Consider the following 24180-nt stretch of genomic DNA (forward strand, 5'->3'; position numbering starts at 1 on the left):
GCGGATGAATCACGCCCACGCGGCCTCTCGGCAGAAGTGTGATTCATATCCTCGCCTCGTGTGTGCGCGTGTGCGTGGCCGCTGCTTGTTAGCCTCCAACTTGACCACAGCCGCGCATGAATCACAAGTCCATGGACGAAATAAAGGAGCAGAAGGTTAATTGTATGGAGATGTTGGCGGCCATGTGACCCATTTAATGACTCACTCTTGTGTGTTCGCTCACTATTCAGAGCTCAATGTCGCCAGCAGTGCTGCATAGGTCGGGCTGCTCTCCTCGATAAAACTTATCACAGTTTTGCCTCAATATTTTGCCGTTCATTCTTTGCGCTCCCATGACAGTATATCGCTGGTTTTTAAGGTCTTCTTTTCAGGGTTTCTGAATTTAGAATTTCAGTCGAGTACCAGGTTGTGCCGCAACACGCCAGGCATCAAGAGATGCAGCGTAATTAATGGCAAGAAGAAGAGGCAGAGAAGTCCCCCAACGGAGCTCCAGTAATAGGCTAGAGCAGGCGTGGGCAAACTACGGCCCAGGGGCCACATGCGGCCTGTTAAACGTTTTAATCCGGCCCGACAAACTTGGAAAAAAAATTATATACCTTGTTAATGTTTTATTTTCTAAATACTCTCGTGTGTCAAACACAAATATTTTGTTTTCATGCTTTTGTTCTTCTTCATTTAAAATTAAATGTATTTTTTTTTCTCCGAAGAATTAAACCGGGATCAATCTGGTGAAGTCTTAAAAATGGTAATTTTTTGGAGGGGGGCTCAGAAATTATCATCTCCCGTCCAATAATAATGCCTGCTCACCATTATCTTAAAAAAACATCATAACATCCTGATGCTGATATAGTCCCGAAAAATGTATTTGAAAAGCCTCGCCATTTATGACACATTTTTAAACTTTGATCTTTAAAATGTATTTATAGATGTCACTGAAGGGGGTCGACTTTAAAGCGATAAAAGGTTGCCTGTGAAGTGAAGCGCTTTTATATCAGTGCGTCCATACCGTAAATGTCAGCTGCTGCTTTTGTGGATAAGACTCACACACACGCTCACACACCCCCACACACACACACACCTGACGAGTGGGTGACGGATGCTGCAACCGAGCGGTAATTGTTACCTGCCTGTAACCGCATCTCACTAATGGACACTTCGGCATTGTTGACGACAACCGCTACGTGTTAAACGCCTCGTCGCTGTCGGTCAAAAAGATGTTTCTATTCTGTGTGCAAAACACCGACGCGGAATACAAAGTCGAGGGATTCAAACGCAGGACAATGGATGTGTGAAAGCTGAAATTCGGGACTGAGAGTTTTGGTTTGCTCACTTAACTTCTCCTGCCCAATTTTGAGAAAACTTTTCAACGGCTTCTTGACATGTTGCTCGTTGAGGTTTTTGGGGAAATTGAATATTGGAAAGCTTTAACAAGTGTTCTCCATTCAAAAAGGGGCATCCCTTTTGGAACATTTTTGGGGGGTGGGGGCCAATTATTTGGGGATCTTTGCTATCCGCAACAAGACTAGGTCCTAAAATATAGCTCACTGTACATGTTTTTTTACATGTGGAGAAGAAGCTTAAAAAAAAAAATGAAAAGCAGTTCTTATCCAAGGTAAGCTTAGCTGCATGTTTTGTACCTATAACCGTACCTGTTTTTATTATTTCATAATGTTTGATGATGTAAGGTCAAATAGTCCTTGAACGTTCAAGCGTTCACCTTCTAAGAGTCCACTTAATTTTTACGCGAGACAAACGTTCAGGGGCGCTGCTTTCGTCACGGCGCATCTGAAGGCAAGACGGCCAAAACGGACTCCGCTGAGCCGACGTGACTGAAAAATGAAACTGGAGCCCTGCAGGAGGTCTGAAAGGCAGAAGTTGAACAGAATTGCTTCCAACACCACCACCACCACGGGGTGTTTGCGAAAATAAAAGAGCGAGTCTGACATTAGTCGGACCTTCCAGGCACCGGTGGGTTACAAGGCTAATCCCTCGCTGAGTGGACAGGGGGAGAAAAAAAATGGTGTTAGTCGGAGAAAATGAGCTTGTGGAGTATTCGCTAAGATGCACTTTTTCATTATCTACATACGTCGATGCGCTAAGAGTCCAGGCACGTGGTTCTATGAGACTCCGCATGCAAGGATGAAGAGTCAAGAAGAGGTCCATCTACGGCAAGTGTTGGGGGGGGGGGGGGGCAATTTCAAGTCCATGCCCCCCCCCCCCCCCCCCCGCTGCTTTCTTGAATGAAGGAGCTCCGTTCTAAGTGGCCTTCCTCTTCTTCTTCAGACTTCGGGAGGAGGCGTAATGGTCTCTGAACCGCCGTCCACCCTCAACACTGCAGGATGAGAAACGAGAAAATGTTTAGACTCCAGCGAGCACGTCATGTCACTAATTTGTGTTGAGATTTTTAAAGAGACGCTTCGGACCTGGTTTTAATACCCGCTGAAACCTTTTTCACGGGTTATCGTCACCGTTTGGATATTTCTCAAACTCCAGGAGGGATTCCAATCATCACAATGTGATCTGTCAGTCAAAGAGCGCTTTTAGGGGACTAAAGATCACGGGGTGTCATTAGTATTTGTCAACTGTGGGCACGTGAAGACCTATCAAAATCATTTGGACTTGACTTGAATTTTAAAATAAGAGCCACAACGCTAGCGAAAAAATGATTGGACAGGTCATATTACTGAATCAATAAAGTCACAAATTACCAGATGAAAGTTATTACTTTATGATAAATTTTGTTTCAAATTGAAATACGAGGTTATGGTAAATATTGCCACCCTAATGAACGAGTTAAAAAAATCGTGATTTCCAAAACAGAAGCAACCAGGTTGCATTTTGTTTATAGTCTCACGACAATAAGAAAGTCAGAGAGTGGGGAAGTAAAGCCTTACAAATATGCAGGATTTTTTTTTATTTTTTGGTGGGTGGGGGAGGCGGGGTCCCAGGATTTAGGTTAATTGGCAAAAAAAAAAAAAAAAACTATGTATAAGATGCCTTTCTTAATCATGAAAGCTGTACGATTTTTTTTCCTGGGCTGTTTTCGTGTATTTTTTTTTGTTTTTTTTTCAATTGACTATTAAAAAGTGTGTGCTCTCATTTCTGAAGACTTTTTCACATATAACAAGATTGCTGACATTTACAATCTGTTCTAAATAGTTTTCTGTCTATTTTCCCATGATGACTTTTGATCATAAAATTACATCTTAGAAATAGTGAATTGCCTCTTAATTTATTCCTTGTGTTACATTTGGGTTCCCTTGTCATGTAAAGTGTCCGCTCTTTCCCCAAGGGGGCGCTGTGTTTTCACCCACTGTGTTCAAGTGGCATCATTAGCCGGACATGGATGGGAATCAAAAGCTGGTTTTTTTTTTCCCACAAACCTCTAAACCTGCTTTGCCACCAGTGCCGATGCCATGGAGACGCCAGAGGAATCCGGAGGCATTCTTTATCAATGCACGCTTTTGCCCAAGAGGAGTCGCACAGACCTATATGTGTGGAGGCTACTTTGGTCTGCTTCACACATACATTGTCGTTCATTCATCCTCAGCGTTGACGAGACTAGAGTCCTGCATCGGGTCCTTGAAGGATTACGTGCAAAAAAAAAAAAAAAGAAAGATGATTTTGGGGTTCTGTCATACTCTCATGCTACCTCGGAAGCTGTGAAATTTACCATTTTCTCGTCGGTACCTTTCACACAGACAAGGGACAACAGTTGAGGGTTGGGGTTTTTTTTGTTGTTTTTATGAGGAGTGATCAGAATTTGCTGACATGATTGCTCACACACACACACACACACAATGAGGAAAACACAAGTTCCTCGTAATTAATTTTCACACCATCCATCTGCCTAGCATGTGTGGTTCAAATTTGGTCGTCATCAGGCAACATCTCGCGGATGAGTTTACTTTTGAAGGGAATTGTGATATTCACCCTAAAATTTAGAAACTTGCCACAAAATGTTTGTGTGGGTTTTGTGCTTTTGTCTGAATTTGTGAGACTTTTTTGTGGGTCTTGTCATGTTCGATTTACAGAACAAAGGTCACGTTCAGAAAAGTCATGAGTCATGGATGCTTCAAACGAAAATGGCCGACTTCTGCCATTTATTTCTTTGGGCATGACTTTTTGAGGCTTTTTTGTGGTTCTGCTGATGACAGCCATGCCTGCCAAATTTACTGTTGTTAAGTCAAGCAGACTTCGGAGTTATGAATTAACGTCACTTGTTTTTGGGGGAATCATCCGAGTTTGCCTCCATGCCTCACCTAAAAACTGTGGCGAAGTCAAAGAATTCACAATTTGTCTTTCTGTCCTGCATTTGTGGTTTGAATCTAATAACATAGCAGTCGGACAAAATCTCTCGGGGGAATTTGTCTTTGAAGGACTCCTGGAAATGGCCCAAATGATCCTAAAATGGCCTCTTCAGACCAAATAGCAGCTTTTCAAGCCCGGCTGCATTGTCAAATTTGGGATATGCCACCCACTAAATTTGGTTTGGCCTGAGAATAATAAGAACGTCAAAAACAGCAAAGCCATTGTAAGGGAGGGACTTGGCACTCTGTGCTCAAGCCCGAGCAATCCGAACAACAGTCAGGCTGGCGATCAATGAAATCCACCTCTGAGTGGCTCAATCAAAAAGAAGCTTTGTTACGCACTGTTTGGCTTTTTTTTTTTTTTTTTTATTATCTCTCCCCCCCATACAACATTGCTTTCTGGCTGACAAATAAAAGTGATGCTTTCATTTCATGCAAAGAGGAAACAATACACTTAAGTATTGTGATTGCGCTCCGTAATTAAAGTACTACATCATGCGTTTGCCTCTCTGGCAACCTTTCTCAATGTAATGTTATTAAACTTGTCTTTTTTTTTTTCCCCTACTTTATTTATTTGATCAATTTTATTGTTAAAATGTACAATTTTGTTGTTGATCGGCAGCCTTAGGAAAGGAAAAAAAGCAGCAACGTGCAGCACAGAGTGAGTGAGTCATCGTTTCTGCGTGTGACTGTACCCTCGCAGGACACAATATTAGGTACACCCGCAACACTGAATGGCCGCCAGTTATAAAGGAGCTGTGAAAACCAAATTACGCAAATCATTTTATGATTTTGATTGACACTGTCAAAGAGCTATTTGTTTACATTGTTCATTCTTGGGAACAGGCTTTTACTCAGTTACTTTATATTTTTATTGTAATTTTTTTTCTTGTAAAACTGATTTTATTCATACGGTATTAAAAACCAAAGTAGTGATTACTTATTAGTAAGGTTTCAAGACGGTCATGGCTTTTAAATTAGCATTTAAGGTTGCAAGATAATGTCAGGGTTTGGTTTCAAGGTAGGGTTTTAAGGTACAGTTCGAATTTAAAATGAATGTACTTGCAGTCGAATTAGGAATTAATGCTTGTTGAAATCCTATTTGGCTTCCATAAGAGGGATTGAGTTAGTGTTAGGGTCTCTAAATAAGGTTTGGAGTCAGGCAATGAGGGCTTCAACGTAAGATTTCAAGCCTGGGTGAATCTTAAGGCTTTGAGTTTGGTTTTCTAATTAGGGTTTAAACTTGGGTTAGGGTTTTAAATCAGGGTCTCAAATATGGATTGGTGTTTCAACGTAGAGTTTTAAGTCTGGTTAGTCTGCCATATTTGAAATTGAAGATGGGGTTATATTTTCGCCACGGGGATTTAAATTACGACTGACTCGACTAATTTCAAAATTTTCAAGATAGAAAAGTCACCCGGCCGATTTATTTGTCCTAAATTGCACCACTCTATAATGCATGTGGTATTATCTTTATCTCGACTTGACGGCTAATCCGGTGGAGGCTTTTGCCTCATTAGCGACTGGGAGCTGTGACAGGCCGCCACTGTCGCTCGTGCACCGCCACAGTTCGTTTCGCGTTTCGCACGTGCTAATTGACATTAACGGCAGTGGAAGCCATTAAAAAAAAAAGTGAGATGACGTTTCGGGGTGGACCATTCTCTCATCACCGGATTACACGTTCTCACAAGTCTAAATAATAGGAACAGAACTCAGAGTAACATTATGCTCTCCCTTGTTTGGCACCGTAATCCTGTCTTCAGACCCAAACTGGAAACCTTAACCTTTCCTTGAAACCGAATTCTGTCTTGAAACTTAAATTCGAAACCCTAATCATTTTGCTTGAAAGGATGGTCACGCTAAAGGCACAGCTCTGCGTTTAAACGTCATCTTCCTCTTAGAAGTGAACAGTTACGATGCAAACACGTTTGGTTGCACTCGTCTGCTTTCAAAGAGGGCTTTTCCCGACATGAGCCACTTGCGAAGTGTTGATGGGGCCGCGGTATAAAGAGGGCCGGAGTGGCGTGCGGCATAATGGGGGTTGGCGCGTCTCGTCTCCATTAAATAGAAGCACCTCTCTTGGCAGAGCGCCTCCGCATACATATTGCGTGCATTTAAAATTTAAGCAAGACTCTGAACGCGTCTCTGTCCTACATTTGACCTGACACACACAGAGAGTGCTGAGCAGTGGTTCTAAAAGCTGTTACTCGTAGCACTCCGACGACAACCGCATTGAGCAAGTCTCATAGATAAGCCACGCCCGTGAAATTGACCAATCACAGCAGAGCAGAGCGATTTTCATTTTCAATGCCAACCTGGCAAAACGAATGGATGACGGATATCGGATGTTGAGTGGTCGTAGGATGTCTGGTTGGATCAATGATGGCTGCATCTTGGAATGCTTGGTTGGGTGGATAGATTTTGGTTGCTAGGAATTGTTGTTGCTTGGATAACGACGGTAAGAAGGTAGAAGATAGAATTGTTGAATGGATGAGTGGTTAGGATGGATGACTGATAAATATTTGTTGAATGGTTGGATGCATAGTGGATGGATGGACAGATACTGCAAGTGTTGGTTGGGTGAATATCATATTGAATAGTTGGTTGGATGACTGGCGTGTTTGGTTACCATTCATCTGTCATCCAGCGATCATCCATCCTACGACTCAACCATTCAAAGCAACCCGGTAGGATGGCTGGTGAATGGTCGGACGGAATGAATTGACGAGACATTGACTCACCTATGTGTTCCTGTGTGCGCGAGCGCGGTGGCTGCGACTGTACGTCGGCCTGCGCCTGTTGCTGCTGATGCTGTTCCTGGAGACTCTGACTGTCCACTGAGATGCCGCTGTCACTGTGCAGCTTCTCTCCCTCCGGCGTCACCGTCTGGTTGTTTGTCGCCGCCGCCGCCGCTGCCGCAGCGCGATTGTTGGCCGCCTGTTTGTTCTGCTTGCAGCTGTTCCACCTGGGGACGGACAAGGCAGTCAATCGGATCAGTCCTGGCTTGGCTCTTCAACGCCGTTTTAAAGTCATAGTTTAAATCCCTAACCCTGACTTCAAAAGTCTATCTTAAAAAATATCCTGGGCATGCAACCCTCATTTGAAACTAACGCTTTCTTCAAACCCTTATTTGACATCATCTCAACCCTTGTCCAAGCATTTAACCCAGGTTTGAAACCCTAATTTGCTAACCTAACCCTTGTTTGAAAGCCTAACCGGAGTGTAGTGGAACCTCTGTTCACTGGTTTTAATTAATTCTCCGACTGTTCACGAAATGATATATTTGAGAACCAAAGCGAATGTTCCCAATCAAATCAATGGAAATGGAATTAATCTGTTCCAGCTCAACACCGTCTGCTGTAGAGCGAGTTGTAACGCCGCACCACCTTTGTGCCGGATGACCTGCCGGTCTTGTTTATAAACAGTGGTGTTCATGAACCAACGTTCGTCTGTATTTGACTGATAGGGTCTCCAAAATTACAAACTGGTAACGAGCTGTTTACATACTTGCTTCCTTAAGTCACAGTCGCCAAGGCAACCATGCTCATTTTCCTTCGCCATGTTGTCAGGTCATTCTGTGGCTGATTGTTATTACTTCAACATTTATGATGTTTATATATAATGATTGTGTTATAGCGGGTATGCCTGAAGCCATTTGTTTGTTTTTTTTTTGGCTTTGCTTTGTTTACACTGATAACAAACAAACGTGGATGTGCGTACGGTTAAGGCTTGAAGTGATAATCTAAACGTTTACTGTATGCACACGCGCGCGTTGACATCTGCTTCTCTTTACGAGGCCGCCGCGATAAAATTAACACACGCGAGCATTTGATTTCATTGCTAGTAAATACGTAGACGGTCCTCATCACTCTTGAGGAATATATGCGGCGGGTGTGTCTGTTTACCCCCCCACCCGTCACCCAACCCCCCCCATCCCCCCAATGACCCCCACCCCCTAACTCCAACACAGCCTCATAAAAGTACCACTTGAGTTTCCCCCGGTTGGCACTTTTCAAATAATCAATGTGCGTAAAGGGCCTGTGTGCGTGTGCGCGTGTTTGTTTGTGTGTGCGCACGCGTGCATGTGTGTGACCTCCATAATGTATTTTGCGCTTAGTGCTTTTGTTGTTTTTGTTCGGAAAAGGTTGTTGGTTTTAGTAGGTCAGAGCCACCAGCGCGAGGATGCATTAGTCACCCTAAAACCTTCATTTTCTCTTCTTCTACAGCAAACTTTTATACTTCTACTTCCGTTTTCTGTGTCCTCTGCTTGAAACCGTAATTTCAAACCCAGCTTTGGTTTGGAACCCTCAATTGTTCAATTTTAACCCTGACGAGAAACGCCAACCTAGACTTGAAACACTAACCTTGGCTTCACACTCAAATTCAAAACCCCAAACCGGGCTTGAAACCCTACTTTGAAATCCGAACTCTGACTTGAAATCTTATATGCTTAAAACCCTTTTGAGACCCTAATTTCAAACCCTAACCCCGGTTTCAAACCCAATCCCTGGATTTGAACCATCATTTAAAAACTCTAACATTCACTATGAGGCTAAATTTGAAACTCAACCCGTGTTTGAAACCCTAACCCTAAACGCTCACTTGAAACCGTAACCATGGTTTCAAACCCTAATTTCAAAAACATATCTCGTGTCTGTCTTTAAAACCCCAATTTCAACCTACTCGAAATCCTAACTTTACAACCCCATCTTGAAACCTTGATTTAAAAACCGAACTCTCCCCTAAAACCCTTATTTGAAAGCATAAACTTGGTTTGAAACTCTAACCGAGGCTTGAATCTCAACCCTGTCCGCTTTTCTTGGGCTTTGGTTTTGTTGCGCCGCTGACCTTTTAAAGGCGATGTACGCCACCAGGCCCACCACCACGGCGGCCAAGATGGAGCAGTAGATGGGGATGAGGTTCTCGTTGAGGCCGTGGCCCAGGAAGCGCGGCGAGCCGGCGCCGGGCGTGGTGGTCTCGCCGCTCGGTCCCGGGACCTCGGAAGCATCGGGGAGGAAGTAGTTGGTGAAGGCGGGCGATGTCGGCTCCGTCTCGGAGGAGGTGGACGGGAAGTAGGTCGGCAACAGGGGATCTGAAAGAGGGACAAGGTGGACATTTTTTCACGTTAAGTTGGTAAGTGCAAAATAAATGAAAAAAAATAAAAATTTTACAAATGCTCTTAGTTGGTTAACTGAAAATAATGCTTATTTTACATTTAAGAAAGGAACTAAATGTATATAAAAAAAATTAAAAACAGTTTTCCACTGGTCCTTCTGTGGCCTCACTCGAATCGAGTTTTCTTGTTTCCTGTCGCACCTCCCTATCCTTTTTCGGTTTCTGTGAGGCAGCTTCCGTCCCGAGGAAACATCTTGCCAGGCAACAAGTGCCTGAGTGTTAAATAATGGCTGCAATCAAAATCCTCTTGCGAGGAGATCTTTTTTTTTTTTTCTCTCTCTCTCTTTTGAGGCACATTTTTGTCGCAGCTGTTTTTGAGTTCTGCTTGTGATGTTGCACAAAGGAAATGTTTCTCAGCGATCGTTTCTCAGCCTGGATCAGGACCGTATGGATCCATAGTTTGGGTTAGGGGTGGGTGGCTTGAGGAGGACACGAGTTGGGTCGAGGGAAAGTCTGGTTCCTGTCATCCATTTTTTTTTTTCTCGGCTAATGATTGGTCGTAGTTTCCATGCTCCCAAAGCACAATGGGCGCTCCGGGCGCCCGCCATTAAAGTCCAGTGCGGTGAAGCTGTCAGGCCTGCTTGTGATTCCTTCCCCCGCAGGGCTCTGGTCTGCCAGAACCCTCCAGTGCGGAGCGATTGGAGAGGAGGAGGAGGGTTGCGGGGGACTGCTCCTCATTAGCTCCGAGCCGGAGCAGCGGGGATTAACCCTGCGAAACCTCCCAAGAGTTCTTCAAAGCCAACGACGGCAACGCACCCACCACACTTTAACAATGTAAAGAAATTTTGGTGGTTTGGATCGATTACAAAAGACACTCAACAAATTTACATCCCAATTTCCTTCATTTATCGCAGCAGTCCTGCAGCTGGCGGTTTACAGTTTTGCGAAAGCAACCTGGAACATTTCCAAAATGTCATTCTTGGCCATCTGTATGTCATTTAAAAAAAAAAAAAGTGACAGTGCTGGAAAGGTCATTGCTGAGCTTCTTTCTGAAAATGTAAGTCCCAATGTTCTCACGTCAAAGGGATTAATAGCTCCTCCCACACCGAGGTGTGACGTTCATCAACGAGTTTATGAGCAACTCGGCCGTTCTTAGTTCATAGGATGAGGTAAACACTAGTTAGTTTTATGTAAACACTGAATACGTTAATTAGTTAGCTACTTAACTCCATTTAGTTTTGCTTAAATAAAATTATGGGAGTCGGTAGTAGTAACATTTGTTAGCTACAAGACAATTAGCATTAGATTTAAATTTAGTTAGCTATTAAAAAAAAAAATCCCCCAAAAAAAACGTAGTTGGAAAAAAAACATTTTCCATTTAAAAAAAAATATGATTAGTGTGTCAGCTGGCAGGATTTATGTTGCATGTTTGTTTTATTTTTTTTTTCAGGATTGTGTAAAAAATAAATAAACACTACGGTAGTTTTATATAATTTGGGGGGGAAATATTCAGTAAAAACCCATTTAAAAAAAAAAGGGATAAGTTAAACCAAAAAAAAAAAAAGTGGGAGCGCAAATGAAGAAACGCCATATAAGGGGCAAGCGGTGCTATTTTTACGTAAAATACTTATAGTTATTTTTATGTTAGCCGCATGCAAATACGATTGATAGTCCACAGGATTATGTAAACAGCATTACTGTCGGCGTAACTTAAAAAAAAAAAAAAAACACATTTCCTCTATTAAATTATATGCCTATTTCCTCTGTTATTTTCCTCGACTGGAACTCTTCAGTCTTCAGGGTGTTGTTAATTTGTGCGCAACTTCCTTGTGTGTCATTTGCTGAGCACACAAAACAATCCAGTGCAATGTGCGCCCCCTTAAGTGTCCTGTGATGTGGTCCCAAACATGTCATCTGTGTCCTCTTCTGTTTCCACTTTGCAATTGATTTGCTGCATTGCTCACACACGGACGTCGTCCCTGTTCGCCCGCCGGGGGCGCCAACAAGCAGCAGCTTGGTTCTGTGTATCAAGAAAAGAAAAGATGCCTTCGCCGGTGGTTGATGACAGGGCATTCCTGCCTGCCTGCCGGCCGGATCGCTTTACAGAACGGGTAGAAAATATCTTTCGCAGACAGCGAGGCATCATGCACGTGTCTATTTAAAGGTATTGATTGGACCAAAAAAAAATAAAAAATGGAAATGGAAGTCAACGTGCGTTTCATGACCTTTCCGCCGCGCGTTGTCAGGTTTCCTGCGCCCGGCCCGTGCATCATCCCGCTAATGCGTGGCCGGCTAATGTTATTAGCGCAGTAACACAAGCTGGCAAATGGAATAAAGTGAAGGTGTGTTAACAGTGAATGCTGGTAATGTCTTTTTGCATTCGTGCAACTCTGAAGTACCTTGATGGACGACTTTATTCCATACCCTAGCGAAGATATCTGTTCTTTAATCTAACACAAAAACCCAGAAAAAAAAGTCTGCTTTTTTTTAAATTTCAAAAATAAATATGGAGAAACAGTCCATGCTGGATTGATTTTAATATTGAATATATCCTGATTAAGAATTTTGCTCAGTAACGGTAAAGATACATTAGTTACCATAATTGGCCAGGACCACCAACATAATCCATCAAATGAGTGACAGGCAATTTTATTAAGGAAATATGAAAAAAAAAAAGGGCTATTGTTATTTTTTTAATATAGTAAAAAATGAATGGATCCGTTTTTCCTTTTTTTTTTTTTTTTTAAATTGTATTTTTGATCACCTATCTAAAATGATGCAGCAAATGTAGGTTGCAGAACGATGCAACTGAATCAGTTGTCATCACTTGCGAAGACCCCAAGAACTCGTCTACTTTGGGCTAGTTTTGAATCCACAATTGAAAATCATATTCCATCCTGCGTGGCCTTAATTACCTCCGACCCAGGAAAAGCGCTCCACCCCCAGAACTAAATCCTCTGCCACCAAACCGGTCCGCCTCAACCGAAATCCTGCAAATTTTGTGACTGAGGGAAGCTTTGGCGCAGTCCAACCATCACAAAAAACAAATCTGACCTCCCACTGGCAAAGCGGACCAAACTCAGACAGTGGATTTAAAAGGATCAAAACTGGCTGGTGGCCCACCAAATTCTGGTTGCATTTCGTAATTGTCCAGCTTTACTTTCGCAAACCTGATGAGTAAAACACGGCCGCATACCTCGACTGGGCTACAATGCGAGCTGGTCTATTCATGGGGCTTTTGCTGGCTCGTGAAAGCGGCCAGCGAGACGCATTTATGAGCAGGGTGCGGACCGGAGAAGGTCTTGTGCGGAGCACCACGTCAGGTCGCACAATGACGTCTTTATCAGGGCCCCCCTAACACCCCCGAGAACACTCGCCTCTCTGTGGAGGCGACGCCTCGTCCGACGCATCCCAGCTTCCTTTCCAGAGGAAGGCTGATGGACAGAGGAAGGGAGTGTTGATGAACAGAGGAGCTGCTGTCAAGGTTCCCAATTAGCTGAGGATGCTCAGTGGGTGCCGGCCAAGAGAGAAAGAGGGGGGGGGGGGGGGGTTATTAAGGGTGAGGTTGAGACCGGGGAGAAGTGGACGGGGGACAGCACCTGCTGGCTGTGAGACGACATCGTCAATACCCAGGTCTTCTAAATGTCTCTAAAAATGCACTCGTGGAGTCGCTGTTTATCATAATTCCTCTGACAAGTGTGCATTTCGATCTTGACAACTTGTACAACAATTGTCAAGTGATGAAAATTGAACCGGATGTAGGTAACTTTTGGACCTTGCCGTGTCTGTGACTTTGAGACTATGGAGTGTGAAAAGCTCTCAAACCATGAAATGTTCCGATACGTCCTCATTTTTAGCCGGTTACCACCCACGTACCTCAATACTCACGACCGTATTACATAGGATGAGGAAGATGATGATGTCATGTGATGAGTTTAATAGAATGGTGTGAAGTTCAAACCCACCTAGCAGGAGAAAGTGTGCATACTACGGATTTCGGACGCTCATAATAAAGAGAATGTGTGTGTGTGTGTGTGTTGATGGAGGTCACTCAGCGAAACGTGAGCCCCGGTCACATGAATCCCATGACTCTGATCGACCCATCATCGTCAACATCATGGAATAGCTGCGCAGGGCTCCGTTACGCTCTCGTGTTCATATTGCTTCCGCTTCCTCCATCGTCACATGCTGCGATGAATGAGCGTGAGGCTGAATCAATTAATAATCCGTTTCGCAATCCAAATAATGATTTTTTTTTTTTTTTTATCTATAATCATTCAGCTTTCGTGCCACGTGGAGACCCCTGCAAACTAATGACGTAGCGACTATATTTGCACGTCATGTGGAATTGCAAAGCAACTGTGCTTTAGAAAATAGAAAAACTACCAACAGAGAATATTCTACAGATGTATCCTCGTGAATTTTTAATCGGATTTCTGAGTTGAGGTCAGCTGCTGTCAAGTCTGATCTTGCAATGGCAGGAAGTGGAACTCTTTAGCGTGAAAGAGGTCAAAGACGAGGGAACGCATGAATGTGTTGCTCTCCCACAAAGAAGAAAAGCACAGTGGAAGCTGTAAATGAAGTCGGGCCCACGGGGCATCAAATCAAACACCAACAGAGCGCTTCAAAGTGGACACGCTCAAGTTCAGAATCGTGCCAAAGATGAAATAGCAAAGAACTCTTGATTAAAACGATCGTCTTTGGGAATGCTCTTTGATGTGGATAAAAGTTGTTTTTTTTTTTGTTTTTTTTTTTTTGCTCCCTGTGACTCGTTAGGGAGCGCTTTGTGTCCGAAATGACGGCTCGTAAATTAGGCCAATGTCTTTTTAGTAGGTCATTCACAATAGCTGAATTGAAATGGAACTGGGTGGCACTGTGCTCTAAGTGCTAAAGCGTGTCTGGTCAAAGGATAAGTGTTCGAAAATGGACTCCAAAAGACCCTCAAGGTGGTCCAAAATGCTGCTGCATGTCTGTCAGTTCTCCAGTACATTTTGAATTTAAAGTCTTCCAAGTGCTGTCAAAAACAAAAATAAAATTGTGATATTTCTCCAGTATTAGCATCACAGCTAGCTAACGTCTGCCGTTGCCCTTATAAGGACATGAGATGGCAGAAAACTAATTAGTGATCTTTGATCACCTGGAAACTTGGGCGTAAGACTCTCTGGTAGTCTGAAGTTTCTGCATTTGAATCACCGGTTCTGCTGCTCGAGCGCTGACCCGAACTGCAAATGCACGACACGAGGCTACTTACTGTGGCAGACCGAGTCGCTGACAGGCGTGCAGTGCGCCAGCTGGATCTCGGTCTCGTCGTCGCAGATGGTGCAGGGCAGGCAGGGGTCCAGCGAGCTGTCACGGTCCGAGAAGGTAAAGTCCACGCACTCCTCGCACACCGTGTCGTGGTCGTGCTCGCAGTGGGCGAACACGCCCTCGCCGGTCGGGCACACCGTGCACGGCTCGCAGTGTCCAGATAATTCGTCCAAGTAGAAGTTGTAGCGGCACACGCAGATGGCATCGTTGGAGTCGGTACACGGGGTCTCCATGCGCATCAGGCCCGTGCACTGGGTGCAGGGGTGGCACTCCTCGGTGTGGCTGTAGTTCTCGGAGAAGGTCTCGCCTGGGGACAAGAATGTAGGATGAAGTGACTTTGAAAGATGCGGACAGGCCGTCATTTTCATTCGCCACTAAGTGACAAAATTACCAAGCCCGGAAACGATTAAAGTACATTCTATATTATGAAATGATCATTTTTATTTATTTATTTTTTTTTTTATACGATAGTGATTTTTTGGGAGGGACCATCTAATTTTTTATTTTCAAGTTTTTGCTTTCCAATTTTTCAACTTTAATACTTGCTTTACTGGAATATTTGTCGTGATTATTGAATTTGACGTGACCCGGGAAAATTGTAGCATTTTTTTTTCATTATTTTTTTTATATTCAGCACTACTAACTAACAATTGGCGAACTATTAGTAACTCATTCAATAGTGGAGTTTTTTATCTATTTATTTATTTTTACATTTTTCTCGTTTGAGGTGTGCATTCATGAAAAGTGGACCAACTCTTGAAAAGGTGAAATGGCGGTTGTATTTTGATTTATTTTGGAGATATTTTTATTCCTATTTTGTTAACTAAAAGGTTAAATAGTATGCTTCCAATCAACAGAGAATAAATCCACATCATAAGACTCATATTTTTACTTTTAAGTGAGGAAATATGTATTCCCCCATTTCTGTGAGGGCAAAGGTCTCCAGCAATTCAGCAAGGACGTGATCGGAGGTGTAGGGGGGAGTTGCCCGTGTATAACTTTCAAAAATACATGGCACCTGTCCGCTTTTTTTGCCGGTTAAGTGCTCCTTAAAGGCTGCTCATCTTCTTGCAGTGGTGTAAATCACGGGCGGGCAGGGCTGGCGGGAGTGTAACAGAAGTAACAACATGATGTGTGAATGTGTCAGACTTGCACATGCGGGTGTCATGTTGATTAACAGCAGTTTAGGGGCTGCGAACACCCCATTGCACCCTTCTCGTCTCGCTATGTTGGAGCACATGTTGCAAATCGAGCCAAGGCTGGCACCGCAAACACCTTGTGAACAGTGCTGATGCACTAAATAAAAAATAGTAATACATTTTTTCAGGACCAGCATTTTACAGTCTCGGGGTAGGGGAGAAAGGAGGGGAAAATCTTGTCAAGAATTTGACCAGGAATAACTGGAGACAAGGTGGTCCGCCAAGCTCAATTACGAAAGTGTTGTTTACAAAGGACCACACATTCTCATGTTGACAAATGAACCAAGCACTGGAATGCTATGTATTCGGATCAGGTTGGGGGTGGGGGGTGGGGGGAGCAGCCAAACCCCTTCTGCGCTGCCTCCTGTAAATCATGCTGGAGTGCCATTTGTGTCATCAATAATGCAACATTGATGAGTCTCAAAATTTGGTCGTCTCAGCTTTTAGCCTCCACTGTGCAAAGATGACCCAGTTTGTCATTTTAAACGCTCTCATCGACCTAAATGGTGGTGCGCAACCCACACCCCACCTGAGCTCTCAATCGCAACATTTCTGTGCAAATTTCATCGTTGATACTGAACTGATTATTTTATTTATTTATTTATTTTTGTCATATTCTGGGGGGATGCCCTTAAAGTACATTTTCGTCAATATTTAGTGACTCATTAAGAGGCATCTTTTGTACCAAAATGAAAATAATAAGACAATAGGGCACCACCTCTGAGATCAAGGCGGAATACAACTTTAAAAAAATATATTTATAAATCATTTATATTATTTTGTAATATTTTTTATTATAATAATATAATAACAACTTTTATAATCGAATGAGACGACAACAGACGTTCATTGGCTGAAGTCGACAACGCAATTTTAAATTAAATACCTGCGTCCTATGTTTCTGGGGGTGCGCTAGCAAATCAATACTGTTGGGGAATTTTTGGAGCCCTTGTAACAATTTTTTTTAGAAGGCTTACAATGGACCGTTTGCTCATGTAGGGATTCACAATCTGTGGTGAATGTCCTGTAGGTGTGGTGCGCATGTTTTATTCAGTCCAACTCCAAAGTGGCGTTTTAATTTTATCCGTCCGTTTTAATTGACTTGTAAATGAAAAATAAATGGCTTGATATGATGTTTTTCCTTCTAAAGACCTCGACCTAAAAAAAATTTTTAAAAAACACAGGGAGTGTAAAGGGAATTTCCTGTGCAGGATGGGAACGATGGGGTGCGCCATCTTATTGCATCTGGATTTTTAAAGGTGTGTGTTTGGGGAAAAACTAAACACTGGATTGCTTCCGCCTAAATTGCGTTAGGAAGTGGTGGGAAGAAGAGCGTATTGGGAATTTCCCACGTCTCCTTGAAAATTCACTTCCAGTCTTGAATCTGGGTCCAATTGGCTCTTAATCACTAGGCTGACCTGTCAGCTTTTTGCGGAGGGTCCGGGTGCGGCGGCTCGAGACGGAAGAGAAAGCAAGAGACAGTTGATTAATATTTCAACAGTGCTGACTCTCAACTTAAAGTGAGTGTGTGTGTGTGTGGGGGTGTGTTTGTGGGGGGGTGTGAGGGGGCAACTGTCATGAGGGGGGAGGGGTGTCTGTGGGTGCTACACCAAAAGGAAGTGGGAATGAAATGGCGCTGCGGTAACTAAAGATTGGCCGCCAAACAGGAAATTTTGCACTTTGCAGGTCATCAATGATTCAGTCGAGCACTTCAGCCGCGCACGCAGGTAAGTTTGGCGCCGTTCCCGTGGTCCACAGCCACATTAAGACTTTGACTCGCCACGTGCCGCAGAATATTGGACGTAACCTCTCAAGGGGGCCCATGCGCCGAAGTACAGCTCGGCTGAGAATAATTGTTCCTGATAAACTCTGGGAAAGCGTTTAATTAGCGAAAGGCGAGCTTGCATTCAGCTAACAGAATGCATGATGAATGAGCAGATTGGGCTCTCAGGTGCGCCGCGGTCTCTTTCAGTGAACCTTCACGTTTTTTAATATTATAAAAGGTAACTTTAATGATTGGCTGAAAAACACAATAGGATGACGCCCAAAACACCCGGCTGCTTATTCAGTGCCATGTTAGCGAAGGTTTAGCTAGCATTGGCCAAGGCTGATAGTCGACCGGCTTGACGGCAGACATCAGCGTAAGAAGTAACATTGGAAGCGAACTTCAGAATCAGAAAAAAATGTGAGTGAATTGTGAATCAGCGGGAGTTTCTGTAATTGTTCCTGATAAGCTCTGTGATGGTGTTTAATTAGCGGCAGGCGGATTGTGCTAATCTGCATTCATGTAAGAGTATGCATGATGAATGAGTGGATTGGGGCCCTCAGGTGCGCTGCTTCCGAATACCAATTTATCCGCCAGTACAGTCGCGTGAGTCATCACAACAGGGAGGATGATGAGGAGGGGGGAGAGGGTCTTTTGAATAGAGAAATAAAAATGGAGAGTCGACAGGAGTGCGGCGCGAGAGGGACTGGTGGGGCTTCTACTCAATTGGGAAAAGACGTGAGAACAAACGCATCATCGACTAGAATTTATGTTCACAACATTGGAGGAATATGATACACATGTGATTTTAAAACTCAAAGCAGGCTGTTTAAGTTCATGAATGTTTTACAATCCATAGAGAAAGGTCCATCTATTTTATGATTCCCGTAAGGAGTAAAGAATCACAGAATTTACTGCGCAGATCAAGTGCATATTTTGTTGGCGAGCGACCAGAAAGACGAGCAGCTGTTGGCCTGGAAGCAGCCAAAATTCCAACATGTTTTAAATCACCTCAAGTTAATAAGCGATGAAATCACCCTTAAATTTCATTACGCCTGCCACTCATAGTGACACAGCTAAACCCAACTCAAGCGCATAATTACAAACAAATTACAGTTGGCTGCCCACACCCGCGCACCTGCCAATTGCCTCTATATATATATATTGCGTTTGAAAGCTAACGGCTAACTGCTAAAATGAACCGGTATTCAGTGTGCCAATGCCTTTTGAATCGACACAAAAACAGTTTAAACAATGTTTGTCGGCTCTCCCGAATGAAATTAAACCAGTTAAGAAGTCAAAAATCACATCAGCTAGTTGTTCATGTTAGCATCTAGCTAGCCTGTTGCGATTTCCTAGAGGGGAGGTGAAAGTTACAGAGTCTTAGTTGTTAATAATGGCGTCTAAATTGGTGAAAAAAAAATTCTTAACAGGACTCTTGATTTTATAAATGCTCAGATTGCCGGAATAATGAACAGAATAATATTTTACCTGGAAAATTGCACTGCTTTGGTTAACTTTCATTTCACAACCTGTGTGTAGTTTGGCTAAACTTTTCTGAAGAAGTCAGCCTAAAATAACTGATTACGTAACATAATTCAACACAGATTTGGTCTGTTTTGTGAAAAGTGAAAAAAAATAAAACTTTTTGGGGATTAGCATTCCTGAGAAATTCATGACATCCCTTGTTTTCAAGTGAGAACCACTGGTGATGCTAATGTCGTTAGCATACGTAGCGCTCTGTGTTTTATAGCTTTTCAAGTGGTTTGAAATGTGACTTAGAAATGTGTGGTCAATTGAGGATTTATGACTTCTTTTGTCCATCCCGTGCACCAGTGTGGTACACGTATAAGCCTTCTGTTATGCTTTTGCTTTTATTGACACTTTTTAAAGTTAAAAGTGGCTCCAATTAACTCATTTCCTGACAGATCATTCCAAATTAAAAGGGGTTGTTACTCAAATAGAGGACAAAATGGAATGTATCAATGTGTCCCAATACGTTTGTCTACATAGGAGACCAGAAATGTTTTGAAGTTACTAGATGGTATATTTTTTATGTAAATCTGAAAAATGTTTGATATATCATGTGGAAGTGGTTTGGATAATGGATGGATGAATTGATGTATAAATTATATCAAAACTGAATGGTTGGAAACTATTTACCGTGATTCATTTAATACATTTATGTCACAGAGAGGAGCAGAGAGCAGAAATGTTGCCTTTAAACACGTTTAAAAAAAAAAAAAAAAAATCCAATAATACATAACAGCATTGCTTTGTCTCATTTTATTTCTTCCTCCAACAATAGAAACAAACGCAAACTTACTGTCAAGACACTGCGCGCAGACGGTCTGCTTGGCGCCGCACGGCCTGACCACGCCCTCGCCGGGTGGACACTCGCGGCAGCACTCGCCGTCGTTGGTGTACTGGCCCGAGTCGCAGGGCAGCTGCACCGCACGCTCGCTCTTGGACGCCACCAACACCACCTTGAGGCGAGACGCACACGATAAACAAACATCCGCGGCAATTCAAAGGAGATGAAATCATTGACATCCATTCTGTGCCGTCTTCATGAGGGGAGTCTCATGCGAGTCGACTTCAACATCTCCTTTGGATTTTTAGAATGTAACTTATAAAGCTATTCTACCATTCCATTTCTTGTAACTGTAACCAATTATATTCGGAAGATATTCTTCCCCTCTCTGGTGACACACATGGAATGAATGAGGCTATTGCCCAATACCAGCAGGAAAGCGTGGGTGTTGAACCCCGCCTCCTCATTGAAACACCCGCATGCCCCGCGGGTGTGACAAAAAGTGGGTGTTAAAAACCTTTGACCAGAGAAAGTGTGCATGTTAACCCTTTCACTGGCAAAGGTATGTGGTGATGAAACAGATGTTTGCACTGTAAATGTTGTTGAGTCAGTTCTCCTCATGCCTGCGTGGGTTTTTTCTGGGTACTACCTCCCATATTGCAAAAAAAAAAAAAAGATGCATGGTAGGTTGAGTGGACACTTTAAATTGGTGTTAGATGTAATTGGATGGTTGTCTTTGCGTGTCTTACGATTGGCTGTCAACCAGTTCGAGGTGTACCCCGCCTACTGCCCGAAGACGGCTGGGATTGGCTCCAGCACCCCCCCGACCCTCGTGAGGAGAAGCGGCTCAGATAATGAATTGATGGATGTTCGGTCACATGAAAAACCCACAAAACTGTGTGGGTTAATCTAAAATTGTTTTAGGTTACGAGTTTAGAAAAATAAAATTTCCTTTTTTTCCTCTGAATTTTCTTCCTAAAAGCAAACATGCAACCTGAGGCCTCACAAGCGCTGCCTTCCTTTTGCTCTACGCCGCTTGAGCTTAGGGCGCGCTTGTTATTCTTTCACCCTGATTTCACGCTCACAGGTGGGAAAGAGGGAGGATGAAGATTATTCCTAAATTGAATCCGTGGCCGTCCTTTGGGCCAGCTTTCACAGCACAGCTGGTTGGCAACGCGGCCGCGCCAATTCCGCCAGCTGCTGCGCGCCTGCTTCACTGTCATTGAAAAAGTCCTCCAGCGATCACTCTGACGAGTTTCCATCCGCAGAGGGCCAGCAAACTTGAGCTGAGTGTGAAAGCGTGCCGCCCGCGACTAAAGAGCTGCGGCTCGAGAAGGTTTGTTGCTCCTCCTGATGGATGGATGCATCAGTTGTGTGAGGACAACCGCAATTTCAGACAGTCCATGAAGGTGACACGTGACTCATAAAAAGATTGACGAGAGCCATTGGCTTTTAAGAAAATAAAAAGTATCAATAAAGAGCCACGACATTATTTTAAAAAAATCAGTTAATAAACAGGTGAATTTGACTGACACAATCGGAGGTATAAAGCAGGGTTTGTCACGCTTGCTCATATATATCCCTCATATATATCCCACATTGGTGGACCCTGAGAATATAACCCTGGGACCACCTTTGGACCAGCAATCCACAGTTTGGAAAACATAATCACTTGCCTCTTACATATGCGAAAATGGAGCAAATTTTGGCATCATATCCAGAAGTGGTATACTGCACATAAATAACAAATCCATTTTGCAACTCTGAAACAAAAAGGCACACTGACATGTTTAGAGCCCCATGATTGTGGGAAATTATGCTTCATTATTTAAAGGGGATGTTTTCAACCCTGCTCCAAAAATTAAATCAAACGCCTCGTCTTGTGCCTCTTATTTGATAATCAAGTAACCACCATGTCTGAAGAAAAACAACCAATCAGAAACAGAAGGTGTCAATCATATGTTGCACACTAATGGGCGATATATTTGAACACTCCAGTGTTGTTCTGTGGTAGCAAAATTGAAATTTGCCCAGGGATCCATTTTGGGGCCCCCCAGCCACACTTTGACGAATGTTACTCAATCATCCAGATAGTACGCGTTGTATACGTGCGGGTTGTCATGCATGGCTTCTTTTGAGGCACCCAAGTAGCAAAGAAGTCACTGAAACTGCAAAATAAAAAGTGACAAAGTACTCACCAGAGCGTACATGACCACAAGCACGGGAAAGGGAGTCATCCTGTTTGTGTGTTGTCCGAAAAAATGCAAAGAGGAAGAAGAAGCTATGTGCTCATTTTCATCCCAAGTTGACTTGTCTTCTTTTCTCTCTTCACTGCAGCATCAAGAGGAAGAGGAGGCGCAGCGATGTCCCGTCCGGAGTGAGGCTCGGATGCAAGTGCAATGCAGAGGAGGAGGAGGAGAAGTGAGTCCCCCTCACTCACTCTCGCTCGCTCACTCTCTCTTTCTCCCTCCCTCTCTTTTTGCCTCGCACCCTCCCTTGCAGGTGCACGACAGGGAAGTAAGAAAGATACGCTGCAGTCACGACGTCAACGCGCCTCCCTTCCTCGCTTTACGACGGGTTACGATCAGAGCGGAGAAGACCACATTTGACACAAGGTGCAAGAAGACACGCTCAGTTTTTGCTGTACTTGCTGTTTTTCATGTCATTGTTTCTTGTTGCACCAGATGTATTTTTACATCGAATATTTACTCTAATTATGACTTCACAAGTTGGACAACGGCGCTTCCCGACTTGCGTACAGATGAGAATGATGTCATCGTGTTTAGAAGATGCTAAAATGTAGAAAAGCTCACACACACAGTCAAATACAAACGGTGTTAGTAGTACATAACTAATATCCGTTCAAATTTGCTGGGGAAAAATGATCTGTATTCGTTTTATAGCTTGCAACCAGCAGGGCTCCATGTGTTCTGCATATCCTGCATAGCTGAGTTTGTCATTGATTTATCCACCCTTCAGTACCGTCGCCAGCCACAAGAGGGAGAAAGTGATTATCTCAATTACACAAGTTTTGTCAAGTCTATTTTCCAAGGTATGCAGAGGTGGCAAAAGCACACACACTCTAGTTGAGTAGAAGTTCAGATGTAAAAAAACAAAAAACATAATACTCCTGTAAAAAGAAATAAGTAAAATTAAATATATGTAATGTGTTAATAAATAAAATAAAATAACTGCTTTAAAGTAAAAAAAAAAGCCATTTAATTTCCTGAACTGGGCAATTGAACACATATTTGGGGGGGGGGGTTGTTAAAACCTATAAACTGCTATCTCTTTGCCCAATTTATTTTTTTTTTTTGCAATTTTACAGGGTCTTTAAGGCTATGCATGTATTTGATATTCCAATTGGGAATTTTTCAAACGCTAACAGTTAGCATGTTCATCAGCATTGACACAACTAATTTTCTCAAATTTTTTTTTTTTTTTGCTGACCTGGCGACTGATGACCCTCACCACACACCCCACCCAGCATGGGCAACTTCAGAGAGAGTGATTTAGTTACATGGCCGAGATCTCGTATTGATCCCTAGAGGGATACATCCACTTCTCAGAGACCTTCACCCCCTCGTGGGGACCTCTGAGTGACCTTCAGCCACTTCCTGAAATCGTTACACCATCTTCGTCGGAGAATCATGATCTGTTTGGATTGACACCAAGAAATGTATTTTAATTCATTTTATTTTATTTTTCATTCAATTTATCTTAAATACAGATACACTGTAAAATATTTCATTTAAAACAAATGAAGAGATGATTTGAGTAATTATAATAACTATTGTTAATAAAATGCAATTCATGAAAAGAGAATACAAACAAATTTAATGCTCAATCTGTAATGACATGACATTTAAATAAGTGAATAGGATAAAATGAATGTAACAACAATAGATATTTATTAAAATTAGTAAATGAAATGCATGTTAAATCCAATTCAATCATAATAAATGATTGAAGTGCATTTTAATGTACTCTATGTAAAATAAATGATACAAGTAGAAACAAATAATAAAGTTCAAACAAACCCAATTTAATACGAAACATAACTACATAAAATCTAATCGAATTACATTTGAGAATAAATATACAAGAAATATAAACAATATTCAATTAAATTAATATTCAAAATCCAAATGCAATGATTTTGACGATAAA

The 24180-nt window shown here is 42.7% G+C and overlaps 1 protein-coding gene across 1 annotated transcript; it reads right to left on the minus strand.

The window, feature by feature from the left end:
* Window positions 1-767: 767 nt before the first annotated feature.
* On the minus strand, window positions 768-22454 carry ngfra (nerve growth factor receptor a (TNFR superfamily, member 16)). The gene is made up of 6 exons (XM_088318044.1): window positions 22209-22454; window positions 20023-20182; window positions 14677-15039; window positions 9159-9402; window positions 7052-7275; window positions 768-2332 (listed from the first exon to the last, which is right to left on the minus strand). The coding sequence occupies exons 1-6, from the start codon at window positions 22245-22247 to the stop codon at window positions 2280-2282; spliced, it is 1083 nt and encodes a 360-aa protein (XP_088174170.1). The 5' UTR covers window positions 22248-22454; the 3' UTR covers window positions 768-2279.
* Between the last annotated feature and the right edge of the window lie 1726 nt (window positions 22455-24180).

Source organism: Idiotropiscis lumnitzeri, chromosome 15 (assembly GCF_059441095.1).
Source record: "Idiotropiscis lumnitzeri isolate Australia: NSW breed Sydney's pygmy pipehorse chromosome 15, RoL_Ilum_1.0, whole genome shotgun sequence".
Lineage (NCBI taxonomy): Eukaryota > Metazoa > Chordata > Actinopteri > Syngnathiformes > Syngnathidae > Idiotropiscis > Idiotropiscis lumnitzeri.